Below are 16122 nucleotides of genomic sequence, written 5' to 3'. Positions count from 1 at the left end.
ACTGTGAAATGCTATTTCCTAACGTCTGCTGACTGAAACAACTCCATGAAGTGCTGAGGTCTGTAAGGAACCAGCATCATATTTCACAAACACTCTTGAATAACACGTAACACCTCACTAGGAAAAAAAATAAAAAATCCATCGTCATGAAAAACGGACTCATTTATCAGGAATTCATTATTACATTTTGTGATTTTAGTCGTCGTTTAAACTCTCAGACATTTCTGCCCGTGCACGAACTAACTGCAGATCCCAGTATCAGCAGAGTTGTAGCTTCACACTCCTTCACATATATATATCCAGCTCTTCGGTTAAAACAAATAGACGGCGGATAGAGATAAATGAGAGCTGAGAACGGGCACAGCTGTGTGCGCTCCTCGTCCACGCACGTGCACGGACGCACACCTGTCCGCACTTTAGTCTCTAGGATTTTTCCTGGTAATGATGCCCATGACTGATGAGGCAGTGACAAGAGATCACTGGGAGGCTGACTCATCAAAGCCTGGCCCAAATCTAGAGGGCATTCACAGCACAGTCATCACAAAGGGAGAGCGCGGCGTGTATTATAATCTCCTGGTGGATGCGAGCAGAGGCCGGTGGTTTACAGCAGCTGTAAGAAACGACTGGTGGGGAAAGCCAGGAGGCACACACATGTTTTGAGATGGTTTTTGGTCAAATTAAGCTACAAATGGGAAGAGATACTGAACAACCCTTCTGCTAACTCATAGCAGAATTCTCTAATCAACACAAAAAGCAAACCGTGAAGCTCCTGTTAGCATAACTCTCCAACTCGTGCGAGAACACATCTTGTAACTTCAGCATTGTGGGAAAGGCTCTGGCTTTCGGGCTTTTCAGGCTTTTCGCTGCAAGCGCACGTCAGTGGCGCTCTGACCCCCGCTGTCTCGACAATTTGAGACAATCCGCCCTATTGTATCCGCGGGCAGGCCCTCTCAGGCGACGCAGCGAGAGGGAAGGCTGCTTCATGGAAGCCGAAGACAATGTTGCCCTACAACGAAATGTCAAGAGTGGAGGGCCAAAGAAAAGAGGACGCGGCTAGAGAGGGAATGGGGTATTAAAGATTTAGATTATGGAGTGCGTGGAGGAGGAGGAGGAGGAGGAGGAGGAGAAGAAGAAGGAGCGACTTCCATTAGGCTCAGTGCTCTGGAGATGTTTGAAATACGATCAGCGCTCAGACTTGCACGGACTCATCCTGGAGACACGAACGCAATATAGCTCGAAAATAAGCGCAGCAATTAAAACAAGATGCTGTGGGAGGATAAAACAGTGATGCTTTAGTTTTTCTTAAGTTAATTGCTAATTATACTGCATATTTGTGGCTTCTAGCCTCTGCAGAATTCATTCAAGCAAAGAGTTGGATGACATCAGAGAAACTAGGGCATTTCTCTGACTCAACACAACAAACTACTCTCTTCATTCAGCCAGTGGGTTAAATTGAGTCAATCATCAAATGCTCTAGACTCATTTCCCTAGAAGTCATTTCTTTACAAGCGAGCGCACGGGTTGTATATATATATAATGTTTTGAAGTTGGCCTAATTTGCTTTACAATGACTGGACATACAGTACTTATACGGTGGTGATGTGAGTCGCTCAAAAAGACAATATATCCACTAAAATAAATAAAAAAATATACCATTGGTTATTGTGAAATGTAATGCGTTTACTGTTTACTACAGCTGTTTAATAATTCTTATTGTTGTAGCTTAGACTCGTCCTAAAACAGCAGTGAACACATGCGGTTCAGGGTGGGTGTGGTATCCATCACCGCGCAGACGCACGTCCATGCAACAACACCGCAACGCAGATCCTGTGTCCCTGACGCAGCATGCTATGTGAATATTTGCAGGTATGCTGAAACCCGTCACTGAATAATATGCAAGAGGACACCTCCCTATAAATGATGCATACATGACCACAGGAGATAAATGAGTCTGTGACTTAACATTAAATGATGGTTTAGATTTTAATAATGTGAATATATAACGGGAAGATGCATTTTAAGTCTATTTTTGGTAATTATACGACAATTGCTATAGCTACCACAAATAACCAAAACACTCGGTTTATTATTGCCAATTTTTTCTATTAAAAAAAAACAAAAAAACTGTAAAGTATGAGGCAGGAGTCCCAACAGCTGGGATCTGCTCAGGACAAGAGAGAATTAACAGTGTGCAGATAAGCTCCTCCTGGGCGTTAAGCGCTCAGTAGTCCACGCTGTGACATATTTGAGGCTCTTGGGTTGTGCAGGACTAACAGGGTCACATGTACCCATTTGGCCAAGTTGACAACGTAAGTAGATTTAATCTATCGCCTTGATTCCTCCCATGCTAGACAGTCAAAGGGAGCCTGGCTGTCATATCACCATGTAGCAGCCAGTCAGCCACTTGTCACAATATTGTAGCTGCTGCAGCAGCATCAAGTGGGAAGTTAAAGACTGAATCAGAGTGGGAGACAAACATCCACCATTACATTTGTTCTTATTTTTATACACACTGTCATTTGCCATTGTTGTTTATGTTATGTAATATGGAGCCGACGAGGGTGCGGTGGGTGGCTAAAGGTGCAGGACACGACCAGAAACCTATGCTCTCTGGGAAGCTTGTTTAAGGATCAAAAGCAGCAAGCGACAAATATTGGTTTGGTGTGTCACAGCCAGAGATGGCTATTGTTAACGGTTTATCCGATACTGGTGCCAATCCGGTGCTTAAAGAATGAAAAACACACAAACTTTGTTCAACAGGATGTTAATTTAAATAATAAAAATACAACTAAAACTAAGCAATATAAAATAAAATCCCAGTATATTTTATAACTACATACAGAGTTAGTGACGTAAAAAGTTTACGGGCTAAGTAGCATATCGTTGTTTAGAGCAGCTCATTGGCTACATGAAACGCCAATCATCGGCTAAGTTGGCTGCAATTGTCTCAGTCTATGGATGAAAGAAGAGGAAAGGGGCTGAAGGGACAAAGTAGCTTGGAATTGGTTCAATGACGTGTGAATTAAAAGGTCAGAGTTCAGCGGCGATTTAAAAATTATGGAAATGGAAAAATTTATGTGTATTTTTTGACAGAATACGAAGATTTCGATGCATCTCCTTCTTTGTCCAGGACGTAGAAACTAGTCTTTGTGTATTTTTATGGATCTAAAAGTAGTTTTTAGACTGAAAATACAACTGAAATAGACAGTTTGGACGCTTATCGATACAAACAGAGCGTTTTGACCTGGATAATATTGATTGTTGGATCGATATGAAGCTTTTCCGGTGAGTTTTGGCTCGTTTGTCGTTTTTATTGTTTTGAACAAAATGTGTTGGTTGTGTCGGCTGTGTTGTTTGAATCCTATAATGGCTTATATCAATGAAATTTAGAAGAACTTTCCAAGGACATATTGCATCATGCAGCATTTACTCAAACACGACTCGTGCACAGAGCTCCGATTTGTTCAAAAAACTACTGCCGTCCCATATACGACCCAGCGGAACAATAAGGGGATTAAAAAAATACTATGCGTCATTAGCTGTTAAATCAAATTTCAGGTGTTACCTTCCCTTGATACATGCAGAGTCTGCATCTTTTTAGGTAAAGTACTGCCAAACTTTAGGCCGTTTTGTCCTTTTGAGGCATTTTGAAGATCCATCCATGAAAGTGAAGGGGCGCTAATTAAATATTCAGTGGTCTGGTTACTACCCTTTTGCGCTATTATGGTACTGAGTATCGGAGCCCATTCATAGCCGCAGCCTTAAGAGCTAGAAAATGTTGGTCAACAACTCTGAAGGCCAACAGAGTTCACATTGTAAGATGGGTTAACCTGGACACAAGCAACAGCAGAGAAGGAAGAGGGAAACGACGCAGGAGATGCCAGTTGAAGCTTCGTATGTACGTATGTGTGGATATTCATAGGCCACACCCTGTCAGCAAAGGCCGTTAGAGTGTTTCCCTGCAATCTGCAGGCAGCACACGGTCAATCAGAGAGGATAGCAGAGGATAGTGTGACCAGGGAGACTAGGGAAGCTATCCAAGCAGACACCGTGACGGCCTGAATGCTTGTGGAGGACCAGCTATAAATAGTCAAGGACTGCCCTAATGCCCCACCTCCTTATCAACAGTGGAGGGCTTTGCACTGGCATGGAGAGCCGCGAGGGCCTGGCACGTGTCAGTAAATTAGACCGAGACAGACGAGAATCACTGCGACAAGAGGAGCATGTGTTTGCAGCCACGTTACATAAATATACAGCACGAGTCTTTTCATATCTACGGGAGTATATCATCGCCTGTGTAAAACTCCTACCTCCGCGAAGGGTGAAACATTTAGTTTTCAAGGAACTGCTTCAAACGGGTATTAATTCAGTCGTCGGTGATATGGGAGGATGTGGTGCGCGGTGTTTTGTTACAGAGGGTCAAGCTGCATTTGATTCATTTAGTCTTTTCCTACTCTTCCCCTCTTGATGGGAACAAGGCTGCCAAAAACACGGAAAAACCTGCGCCAATAAAATGCAACGTAATTCAACAAGACCACAGGTTCCAGCCTCCGAAATATGCACATAATGGAATATTATTACATCGGTGAAGGAAAGGAACTATTGAAGAATGATACACTTTTTATACCAATAACGCAATTTCCTTTCACATGCAAACCATAATAAACCAAATAAGCTTTACTTAAGAGTAAAGTATGTAATAAGATTTAAATAGATATGTGTATACTCTACAGATGATTTGATCTGGGATCAGACTGATGGGGACATGTGGGTGAACAAAAAAGCGGCAGCAGTGTAGAGACCGAACAGACCGCTTGTCTTGTATCTTTTGCCGTCGTCAATTTCGAGCAGCGGTGACATGTTCACATATCATTTTGTTGTTTTTTTTTTTAAATGAAGCGTTACGAGGCAGCCAAATCAACACATGCATCCCCCAGAAACTTTCCAAACAGCCAGCCAGGCGGCCATTACTGCGAAACAAATCAAATCCCACTCCCTCCTAACCGCCTGACTCTGCCCCGCCTCGCCTCGCCCACCCCTCCATAAACGCGAGGCCAGCCAGGCCGGATCAAAGAGCCGCTGCCCCGGAGCCATAGCTTTGCATCATGGCACATTAACTTGAACCCGGGGAGCAGTGTTGCAGGAGGAGGAGGAGGAGGAGGAGGAGGAGGAGGAGCGACTTTTGAGGCGGCGTAAGAAAAGAAAAATAGAAAGGAAGAAGGTTTTGACTGCGCCCGTCGGGTCTCACGGACGTGGAAAAAAAAAATAAACAAGCATGTGCAATGAAAGTGATCGTGTGTCTGTTTTCCAAAGGGGAGACTCTCACAATGAGGTGCAGAGAGGGAACCTGTGCAAACTACATAGGAAGGTAAACAATTATAGTCCACATCTAAAGGGCAAATCTGACATAACAATTAATTAAGTAAGTAAGTATTCACTCGAGTTCATTTAATCAAACAAGGGGGAAAAAAATAGTAGAATAATGTGTTTACTGAAATATACATGCACAAGTATAATCAGCCACCATCAATATTAGTCTTTGTAGGAGCAAAGTGTTCAAGAATGTAAGGCCTCCACCATTAGTTATGTTGTTTTCATTAATGGTTTTAATGTTTTATGCTGCCTTTCTTCCTGGCTCCCGGTCCCTTAACATGTCCAGACAAGACCTATGGAGTCTCCATTAGATCGCCACTTCATAAAACACATTAAAAGCAGTGTCACAACATTAATGCTGTGCTATTTTTAGCATCTCCATTAAAGCAAACACACGTCAGGAAGTCATTTTCACGTGTAAACAGTGTTATCACACTCACGTCCGTCTGAATATAGAGTGAAACGCAGCAGTAAAGTAATATACCAGTTCATTAGGTACACTAGTGAAAATGAATGCATCCTAGCGTAACAATCCAGCACTAAATCTAAATAAACTTCACGGAGGCTACGGTATTTGGTTAAAAATAATGAGAGCTGTCGATTTGACTGTGTCTTTGTTTTAGAGGCTGTGGTTTGTAAAGCTGTTGAGCTGTATTTTGTTGTAGTGACACATGTTTCTATTATTTTGATAACCCCATTTCAGTCGGAGAGCGAGACTAAATAAACTGAACATTATAAGAGACGTGAAAGGGGATTTAGCACTGTGTATGTTATTATTGTACCTAATTAACTGGCAAGTGAGTGTAAAAGTGTCTATTATGAGACCTTACAATCAACATGTTGCATCTTTCTTACCTGAACTTCCCAACTGTTTGTAAAATCTATACTCCAAATGGAGCTGTGGCGCCCTGGACTTTATAGGTTCCTGAAAGAGAAGAGAGAAGAAATTAGGGAAAAACTAAATATAATTCATGCTAAATTACAGTTTAAGTGATTTTTGAGACATCAATACTTTGTGTGGCTTTCACACTGTGCAGGCAGAAAACTATACACTGCAGACAACACCACAAAAGCATGAATGTTTAAAGTGTCCGCCTGCGGGAGGAAAGCAGTTTGAACAGACACCATCACGCACGTCGGCCTCGGGCGGCGATCAACTTAAATACCGACAGTACAGTGTTTACTTATTTAATGCTTAATAGGAGTTTAATTAAGTCTCCGGTCAGACTTGTGGGATGTGAAGGGGATAAAGAGCAGTTCCAGCTGGTGTGTGCAGCAGGCTTTTGTGATGACATAGCTGATAATCAACCCACCAGGACATATTGTTCATTATAGCGCGCGCGCGCTCCGGGCTTCGCAACATAAAATGTAATCTGATTAACCCCACTCTCATGATGACAAGGGCATTATAGACAAACGTGAAGAGGATAGAACAAACACACACCCAACTTAATTCCTTCGCTTAATCTTCAATAGCTGTGCCTCGGCCTGCGCTAAAGCCTTTTGTCCACACGCGGAGTACGAAGTCTCCTTTTCACGCGCTGCCAGACAATACCGATCCACAGAACTACAGTATCCTGTTCAACAACATGACTCTGATACGTCTGCCACGAAACAACCACACGCAGGATTTAACTAGACGGCAGAACATAAATGTTATCAGTGTTCACATGTAAGTAGATTAATGACACATAGAGGTGAAGTGATGAGTCAATTCAACTCAGAGGGGGGAAATCATTTTAAGCACAATAGCAACAAAACCAATATTTGTCATTTTCTGACAATTTATGGACAACATAAACAGAGATAACAGGTAAATGAAAGACTATTATTTAGTGGGGTCTTAGTGGGGGCCTTTGGGTCCTATAGGTTAAGGGGAGGGGTCTCTATGGATCATTACATAGATACTTGATCACATTGGGATCTAGTGAATTTGGAGGACGGGATAAAACCTTGTGTTGTTTTTTTAGATGTTCCTAAACTGTTTTTGTGTCAGGCTGCATCCCACTGCTGGAAGTCAGAGAGTATCAGTGACATGGGGGGATGGGGGTGTCTGGTCTGGTCTATGGGGTCATAAAGTTGCCTGACTGGTGTAAGTGTGTGAAGTCTACATGTGTAGCCAACAAGGCAAGTGTTAATGTAATCTACAGCTGAGTGATACACGGTAACTAATTGGATTAATTCAAGTTTTTGTTCCTGGACGATATGAAAAATGCCGCAATCGCCAAATTGAGATCACTTCTCGCTCGTCACTTGGGATGGACATCGAGAACCGGTTCTTTGAAAGAACGGCTTCCAAGTGGTTCGGTTCATCGCCATCATTAGTCTTCATGCTTATCGATTCTTTTTGTGTTGAATCTGTACGTCGAAGCATGTCATTCACATCACGTGACGACAAGGAAGACTGAAAATGGTCCAAAGTGACTTCACTTCAGGGCTGGTCATCTTAATATACCAGCGGTGTATCTGATTATACAGCGCTGGGAATGTTAGGCCACGAGACACTGTTTCAGACCGGACCATTTTCAGTGTAGCGCTTTTAAATGCACATGGTGCAACAATAGAAAAGTCTAAAAAAATGAAGCGGCAGAACAAGAAAACTTGTGCCAAATAAAAGATGCCATGTCGGTTGTCGGTTAAAATAGTCCATCCTTAGTCAACCTTACTACATTAATTCCTGTCTCAACCAGGAAAAAATGTTGTGAACATGTGATTATGCATGAAAAAAAAAATACCGTGATATACATTTTTGGTCATACCACCCAGCCTTAAGGGACGGTGACGCTACAATTTACACAGCAGCGTGATTTCAAGCAAGAGCGACAACACCACCAACGTGCTGAAGCATTTTTTGATGGCGCACAACATTAAATACCAGGAGTGCCACGTGTTGGACAATCTCCGCCGGTCAACAAGCGCAGCTGCCTCCGAGTCTCAGCAGAGCAGCGCTGGTGAGGATCCAGTGACCAGTTTTCTATTTGTTTACTGATACTAGCTCACCAACGCCCACTTTTTCTAAACCAAAAAAGCCACAGGTGGAACTGATAAGGGAATCGATAAAGAATCGGATCAATAACGGGCGCACAACGAGGTTGAGTAGTAGCAGCCGCATTCTCAAGAAGAGGAAAAGATAAGATACCAAATATAAGTAGTCACAACATCTGTGGTATGTAGAAATTGTTTCCATTGTGAATGAGTTCATTTAAGATGGACCGACAGACAAGCCAGTCAGTGAGCGCTCGTATCAAAAGTGTTAATAAAAGTGTTAATTTCCACATTTCTAAAACTTTATTCAGCCCAGCAACTTCTCAAGAGGCGATGAGAATGAGACTTAATCTCATTTGGGGTTGTTTCCACATGCGCGTCCATTTCCAAAGCAGTTCTATTTTAAATTATATAAACTGAAAGCTGAAAGGCTGTTAAGCTCCCACATTCACTCCATTAGGCCTTTATCAAATCAGAGGCATTTTCTCTTCTGCTGCCCTGCAAGCACGTAGGAGTGCGAACACAAAATATGAGCAGCGTTCAGCACACAGAGGGACTTTCCACTCTCAGTCATATGAAATGCAGCCTGTGGCTTTTTTGTTGAAGGCTCGTTCACAAGGTAGTGTGTCAGAGGTAACGGGAAAGTATTGACCTGGATTATGAATATGAATTATACACCCATATAGCTCCCGGTTTGGTCGTGTTACTTTCCAATTAAGAGGAAATAAAAGAGGTGTCCTTACCAAAAAAAATACAAATGTCTTCAAGTCTTAAGTCTGTGGTTTGCTGTGTGTTAGATTTATCTCATGCGTCTGTGCGTGTTGGTTTGTTTTAATTTAAATGTGGGCCTGATTGGCTGATGATAACGACCAGTTTTGCTGGTTTTAAACATCATATGAAAACATCCCAGACACAGATGATCAACAACTACTAAGGAACGGTTTCATAGATCGTGGGATGTTGTGATATTGGCCGAGACCAATAAAAGTATCTGTCTGAAGCCGCTAAAAACAAAATACTATGAACAGAGTGCGGCTCTAATATGGAGTAAAAACCCTATAATTCTGCAGGTTTGAACAAGTGAAATTTAAAACCTTTTTAAGACCTTTATGGGTTAAATTTAAGACCTAAACCAAGTTTTGAAAATGAGGAAAATCTGAATTACTTTCAAAATAACAAAATTTATTGTGACTCAACAATTAACTCTGTGGTGGACTCCACAAATGAGGAACAGAAACATAATAGTCTGCGGCCAAAGGGGGTCAAATAAATGTGGCAATAAATGGACGTAAGGATTTAAGACTTGACAAAAATGGAGTTTAAAATACAATGTAAAATATGCTCACATTTAAGACTTTTTAAGTTGGGGATTGTCACATTTTAGACTTTTTAAGACATTTGTAACATGTAAAAGCAGAACAAATTTAGCCCTGCTTTCCTGTAGAATAAAATAAATAGTTTCTTCTTAATTAAAGTAATTGCATGAGCACAAAACCCCAAGTTTAGGATTGGAGTCTTTATTATTTAATTTAATTACGACTCTGACATTTGACTCGGTATCTAAAGAGGTAGACTTGTGCTGTCTGCTGCTTTTGTTTGGATGTTGGGTTGTTTGGGTTGTGCGCATCATCACATCACTTGGTGTAGACATCAACCATCTAACTACTTAGGTGCACCCTTTAGCAAAATAGCGTGACTTCAGGACAATAATGTTTCCACACTCCATCTAAAACCATCCAAGCATCATCATGCTCCCATTGTCGCCTCGGATGATGACCAGATAAGTAAATTGAGCATGCAGGACAGAGGGAGTTGTGTGCGAAGACGGGAGGCAATAAAGAGGAGGCGTGGACGCCTGAGCTCGGTAGGCACGTGAGTGGGGGGGGGGGGAGACGGCTGCAGCGTCACCCACCTCCCACATTAAAACTCAAGACAAACAAGCACGTCTCTCACAAGTCAGGCCGTGCCAGGGAGGAGAGGCAAAGGGAAAGGAAAAAAAAAAAAAATTAAATTAATAAATGACTGAAAAACAGATGGCACCGAACCACAGGACCCTTTAAAACAGCTTACAATAGGAAACGGAGGCTTATGGCAGCTTTACGTACTTAAGAGTCATCTCTATTCCCAGCAGATGGGCTGCGTAAATGACCAAGCAAACTGAACACATTTGATAATCGCAACTTCCTGCACACATCAGATATTTCTTTTTATTTTCATCCACAGACTGGGAGCACTCCTGTGGCGTGACAAGGTTTCACCCTGCAGAGGCAACAGCGTAAAGAGGAAATTACATTGAGGATTTAGTTCTCTTTATTTCTGCACACCATAATAAAATGTGCAATAAACTGTTTTTCCTAGAATTATGTCGTACCTGGCTTAAAAGAGAGAGAGAGAGAGAGAGGGGAAAAAAGCTATTTGATAAACACTTTAAGCACCTTTATTGGTAATATTTAAACAGTAGAGGAAGTTGCGGTTATGGTGGTGCTGTGTAGCGGAGCAGCTATTTTATTCGCCAAGTGTGCAGGCCTGTGTCGAGGGCAGCTGACCAGCAGCCCAGAAGGGCCCTTCCCTGTCTGACCTGCTGCTAGAGTAACCTCTCCACCTCAGCTGTCGCATGCTGCAGCCATGTGTTTCTGCACAGAGAATTTCTTCTTGTGTGGTGGGACTCTCACACCAAGAAAAATGGCTTCGTGAGAATCTACTTTCCCGCTGCTGCGTCCTAGAGGAGGCATGCAGTTTCTACAATTTACTCTGTTTGGGGACGTAAATAAAACTTATCGAAGGTACTCCCATGGCACTAGACAATCAATAGAGTGATGCACTAATCAGCCACAACATTAAAACCACTGGTATCTTGCAATGTCCTGCTGGGAAAACGTTTGTTTAGACCTGGCATTCATTCCTGTGGATGTTATTTAGACATGCAACATGCACCTAGACCAGACCAGGCACTTCCACCCCATAGCAGTGACACTCCTTGATGGCAGCAAACATCCTCAGCAGAATGCACACACAAAAACACTTAAGGAACAACTCAAAAAAAACATGAAGAACAGCAAAAGGTGTTGATCTGGCCTTCAAATTCACTAGATCCCAAACTGATCCAGTATATGTGGGGTGATCCACAGAGGTTACGTTATCAGGCACCACAGGACCCAATCAGATGTCCACTCTCTGATGAGTCACAACTCTTTTGGAGGCACAAGGGAGACCTACATAATATTAGGAAGGTGGTTTTAATGGTGTGCCTGATCCGTGTAGATCCAAATATACTCTTGTGACCACCACTGTAATGGCTGTTCGTAATGTACTCCGCTGAAATAATGAACCCTAGCTCGACTTTGACATTTTAACTCAGACGCATTTCAGACTGTAAAAAGCTTTCAGGCTTTTATGGCCGTTTATTGTCAGAACGATGCACGCGGCGATAAAAAACAAAAGCAAAATGTGCAATACGTCATTACATCTGGATTTTCTATAAAAAAAAAAAATCGTGTTAAACGGATAAACGATGGAAATCTCCACCTTAGATGCTGCCAGGGTTGGAGTTTGACATCTTAATCCCGTGCATCAAGAACGTAGGGGAAGCTTCCCAAAAGCCAGAGCAGCCAATCAGATGCCGCCGTTATCGCTTCTCCGTGTCTATTCGGAGCGGCTGCAGTTGCGTAAGACGGGACCACAAACGGCGGTAAATGAATTACACTGGCTGCCGTTGCTGTTGCTCGCTGCTAAAAAAAAAAAAGCTTACAGATTTGTTGATATTAGCACTACCAGCGAATACCGCCCGAGCAGGATCAAATCCTGCAGCTGCACCAGACGGGGGGGGGGGGGGTGCGAGCGGAAATATTACATGCCATTTCAAGGATCACTCTTAAAAGAGTAGAACACTTGAAGCTTGTACAAATATGTGATTATGTCATCACGGATTACGTGGTGGTTTCTGTATTTTAACCCCGCGGCAGCCTCCAAAGACTTGATGGAGATGGAAATGAAGTGGGGGGGGGGGGCAGTGGCACCGCATACAGGCCCCTTCCTGGGATTAACCAACTCTGCATATGATGTCATCTCGGCTAAATCTGATCTCTGCTCCAACACGGCTGAGAAAGATCAGAAATGACCCCGGTGACTGGATGGAGTAACGACCGCCGAACGTAGAGGATGAAAGGAAACTAGAAATGAGAGATGTAATCAGGAAAAAAAAAAAAAAAAAATGCAACGCATATTCATCATGCAATCTAAACCTAAAACATATGCATGGAAACTAATCAGCTGATCTTGCTTAACCAACAACCCACTCAAACACCGGACATAATGCAATTTTAAAATCTAAAGCGGAGTTGATGTTGCGGTTGCATAACACAATTTACTTTGCTGATGTTGTTGTCGTCCGGGTCGAGTTTCACCGGTTTTCAAAATGCGTCACATAATTTTACGTAAATGCCGTCTACCGCCCATGGAAATAAAAAAAAGTGCACAACATACAGCAAACTGGCTGAAGCTCAGTGACACAGCTTTAAAAATGAGGTCAGTTTTGACCAGGGAGGAAGAAAATACGAAGGTTAAGTTGAAACTTGACACATATTTCTCTCTAATCTCACGCATAATATAAGACCTGAAAATCCGAGCACAACCACAGGACATGATTTAGCTTATGGTTCCAGATTAAGGGGCACCAACTACACCACCTGACGTGTTCTCGCAGGGAAGCAAGTGTAAACAACACAAAGAATGTAGTGAAACAACTCGCTGTAAATCTACTGATACATCCTCCAGCCAGTAGGGGCGAGAAATTACTGCGAAACGACTTAACAAGTGCCAATGAGAATATTTGGGGGTGGTCTATGGTGCGTTCCATTTACTTTGGAAGTCGGTACTGAGGTATTGATGTTTCAATTACAGAAAGTCTGAAAACTAGATGGGCGCGTCCATGAAAGCGCTCGTCTTGTCCGAATATAAATTGGTGGAAACTTGGTGTGTTCAATAGTTACACTTTTTAAGTGCAGAGTAAAATAAAATTCTTGATATTAACTAATACTATTGCTATAATGTTAAACTAAATTTAGACTATTTAAGTTACACAATAACAAATTACTTGAACCAACTCAAGAGTTTTTTTTTACCAGAATTATTTGCAGTGATGGAATTTGCAAAACCACACAAGGCAGAAATTTATACAAATATTCAAAAGTTTTAACATTTTTAGGAAAAAATACACTATAACGATGGTGCTTTGCACTGTTTTGGTTTTACCAGGCTATTTATTTTAGACACTGTTAGGTCGACATGGATTTGTAGTTTCCATATAACAGATGAAAAACTTAAATTACACTGTAACAGCGTTTTAATAGATGTATATCGGAAAAAATACCGTCTGTACGACTGATTCAATGCAACAAGTGCTAATAAACAGAATATTACGGGAGCTTCTGATTACTGTTTACACACGGGGCGGCCATCTTGGTAACTTTCTGAGTACAAAATCCAACTTGGAACTGAGAAATCCCGACTTCTGAGTACGAATGGAACGCACCGCTAGTCTCCAGCGAAGCATCGGTCAAAGGTGCCATGCTGGCTAGCGTTAGCGAGGAAGGCTCGATTATTTACTGTTGCGTAATGTCACCGTTAGCCGCTCACTGTCCTTGTAGACATATCAGCCCATGTGGTAAGATAAGATACGATAAGATCAAATAAGATAAGATGCGACTTTATTCATCCCACAATGGGGAAATTCTCGTCGTTAACAGCAGCAAGACCTTCAGCATCACAGACAGTGCACGTATGGGTGAGCTTTTCAGTAAACTCAGTCTGATAACACACTACAGTTTAACAGATTTATAATGATGACAATATAATTCATTTTTCTGCTCCTTTAACTCAGCTGTGATTTTTTTTTGTAGCTGGTTTTCAGCGCCTGCAATGATAAAAAAAAAAAATCGAGGCCGATCCCATTGACAAGATTGCACACTTTAAAACTGCATGAGGCGAGTACGAGACAGCTGGGATAATGTAATGTGGCACACGAATAAATATCCGTGTTGTTTATCTGGGCAGCCAGTGTCACATTTAGGGGTGTGCATATGTGTAGGCCTGTGTGTGTGTGTGCCACCACGTCCAGGGGAACAGATCCAGCATTATGCATTAGGCCCCGGAATAGACACTGACCTTTGCCTGACACCCAGTAAACCATTTCACAATATGCAACAAGCCAATGTGACTCATCTCATCTTAGACGGGGGGGGGGGGGGGCAACTCAAATGTCAACATCTTTGCTTGAAAGCCTCGGTATAAGTATCGATGACGCTGACGGATCGATGCGGGGCTCAGGTAAATGAAGATTGGCCGAGGGGGTGCGTGCGTCCGTCCCCCCCCCCCCCTCTATTGAAGCCGTCTTTATGGTCGGAGGTGTCTGTGGTTTGGGAGGCGGCGTTTAAGGAGCGAGCGGTGCTAGAGAGCAACAGCTGGCCGGCGTCCAGGACGTCTCCAGTTTCAGCTCAGATTTAACTTAGCCAGATGGAGCCATCAGCTGCCTCCCAGAACCCAGCGTGATAATCGGGGCACTGCTGGAATCGGCCAGAATTAGACCTCGATTGTATCTATACAATATGACACTTTTATTATTTTAACAGAGTCAAGGACTATTCATTATTTTCATTTGGATAAAACGCCCCACATAACAATCGAGGTTTGGACATTATTATTATCAAGTGTTTCTCCTTGGGAGCGGCTGCAGCAGAGGTGTGGCGCTTACTGAGCTATTAATGACACGTCACGGTGTTTCATTCTCAACATTCAAGACGGGATCCACGTCAGTCTTCGATTTTTTTTTTTATTTATTATTGTTATTTCGGTGTTGAATTTTATAATGGAAAGTCGTATTGACTCAGGAAGTTTAAAGAATCTCGGTCAATACGGCGTGTCGGCTTTCAACACCCCGAGCCGCGCCACCATTTGTTTCTGTAACAACATTACAAAACTAAAAACGCCCTCTTAAATGAACAAGTGGAACGACCGGGTTTTTTGAAAATTGTGTGCAAACTGGGCTCCCTCTTTAAAAAAAAAAAAAAAGAAAGTGCTGAACTCAGCTGGTGCACTCAGAGAGGAGCGCAAACACAACAACACAATGCGATCTACACAGTCATGGGAAGTTCCACTCACATGAAACCAAGTCTCCTTTGTCATTTAGTAGAGGAGCGAGGAGTGGCTTAAGCACAATGTGTAGTATTGTGTGCCTGGTGATTTGTTTAACTTTGAGCCAGTACCCAACAAATACCGTCCAAATGTGTCCTGCAATGGCTGGAAGAAACGACGCGGGACAGTCAACAAAGAGTCGGAGACCGGAGACTCGCTTCTGTCACTGGTCGTCTATTACGATTTACGATCCGAGGAGCCAATATTATTTACTGGGCTCGAGATTAAACAATGACAGAGGTTAAAGTACATTATTCAAATCCAACACTCGTCTGCTCTTTCTCTGCAAACAGCTAAACCAACCCAGGGGCGATTTTTTTTCCAAACTCCCCCGTGCGCTGAATAATCCCGACTGGTTAAGCTGGTTACCAGACGAGTCGGGTTTCGGTTTCACGTCAGATAACAAGTGTCCGCTCCTATCTCCTTGTCACAGCCTCCAGAGCGAATTTGAATCGGTCCAAAACATGACGCTGCGCTACAGTGAAGGAAATGTGTGTAGAAAAAAAAAATAAAATGAAACAGCTACAGTTCGCACAGAGCAATTGATTTCTTTTGTTTTTTTTCCAATTCCAAACT

The 16122-nt window shown here is 42.5% G+C and overlaps 1 protein-coding gene across 4 annotated transcripts in view; it reads right to left on the bottom strand.

Moving 5' to 3' along the window:
* Positions 1–16122, bottom strand: part of csnk1g2b (casein kinase 1, gamma 2b) — a 40953-nt gene that overhangs the window by 14528 nt on the left and 10303 nt on the right. For all 4 annotated transcript variants that reach the window (XM_047587133.1, XM_047587135.1, XM_047587134.1 and 1 more), the window contains exon 3: positions 6229–6298. In XM_047587133.1, the coding sequence (XP_047443089.1) occupies positions 6229–6298 (70 nt within the window). The remainder of the gene's footprint in view (positions 1–6228; positions 6299–16122) is intronic.

This window comes from Mugil cephalus, chromosome 6 (genome assembly GCF_022458985.1).
Source record: "Mugil cephalus isolate CIBA_MC_2020 chromosome 6, CIBA_Mcephalus_1.1, whole genome shotgun sequence".
NCBI classification, from domain to species: Eukaryota; Metazoa; Chordata; class Actinopteri; order Mugiliformes; family Mugilidae; genus Mugil; species Mugil cephalus.
This window is presented reverse-complemented; position numbering and strand designations above follow the sequence as displayed.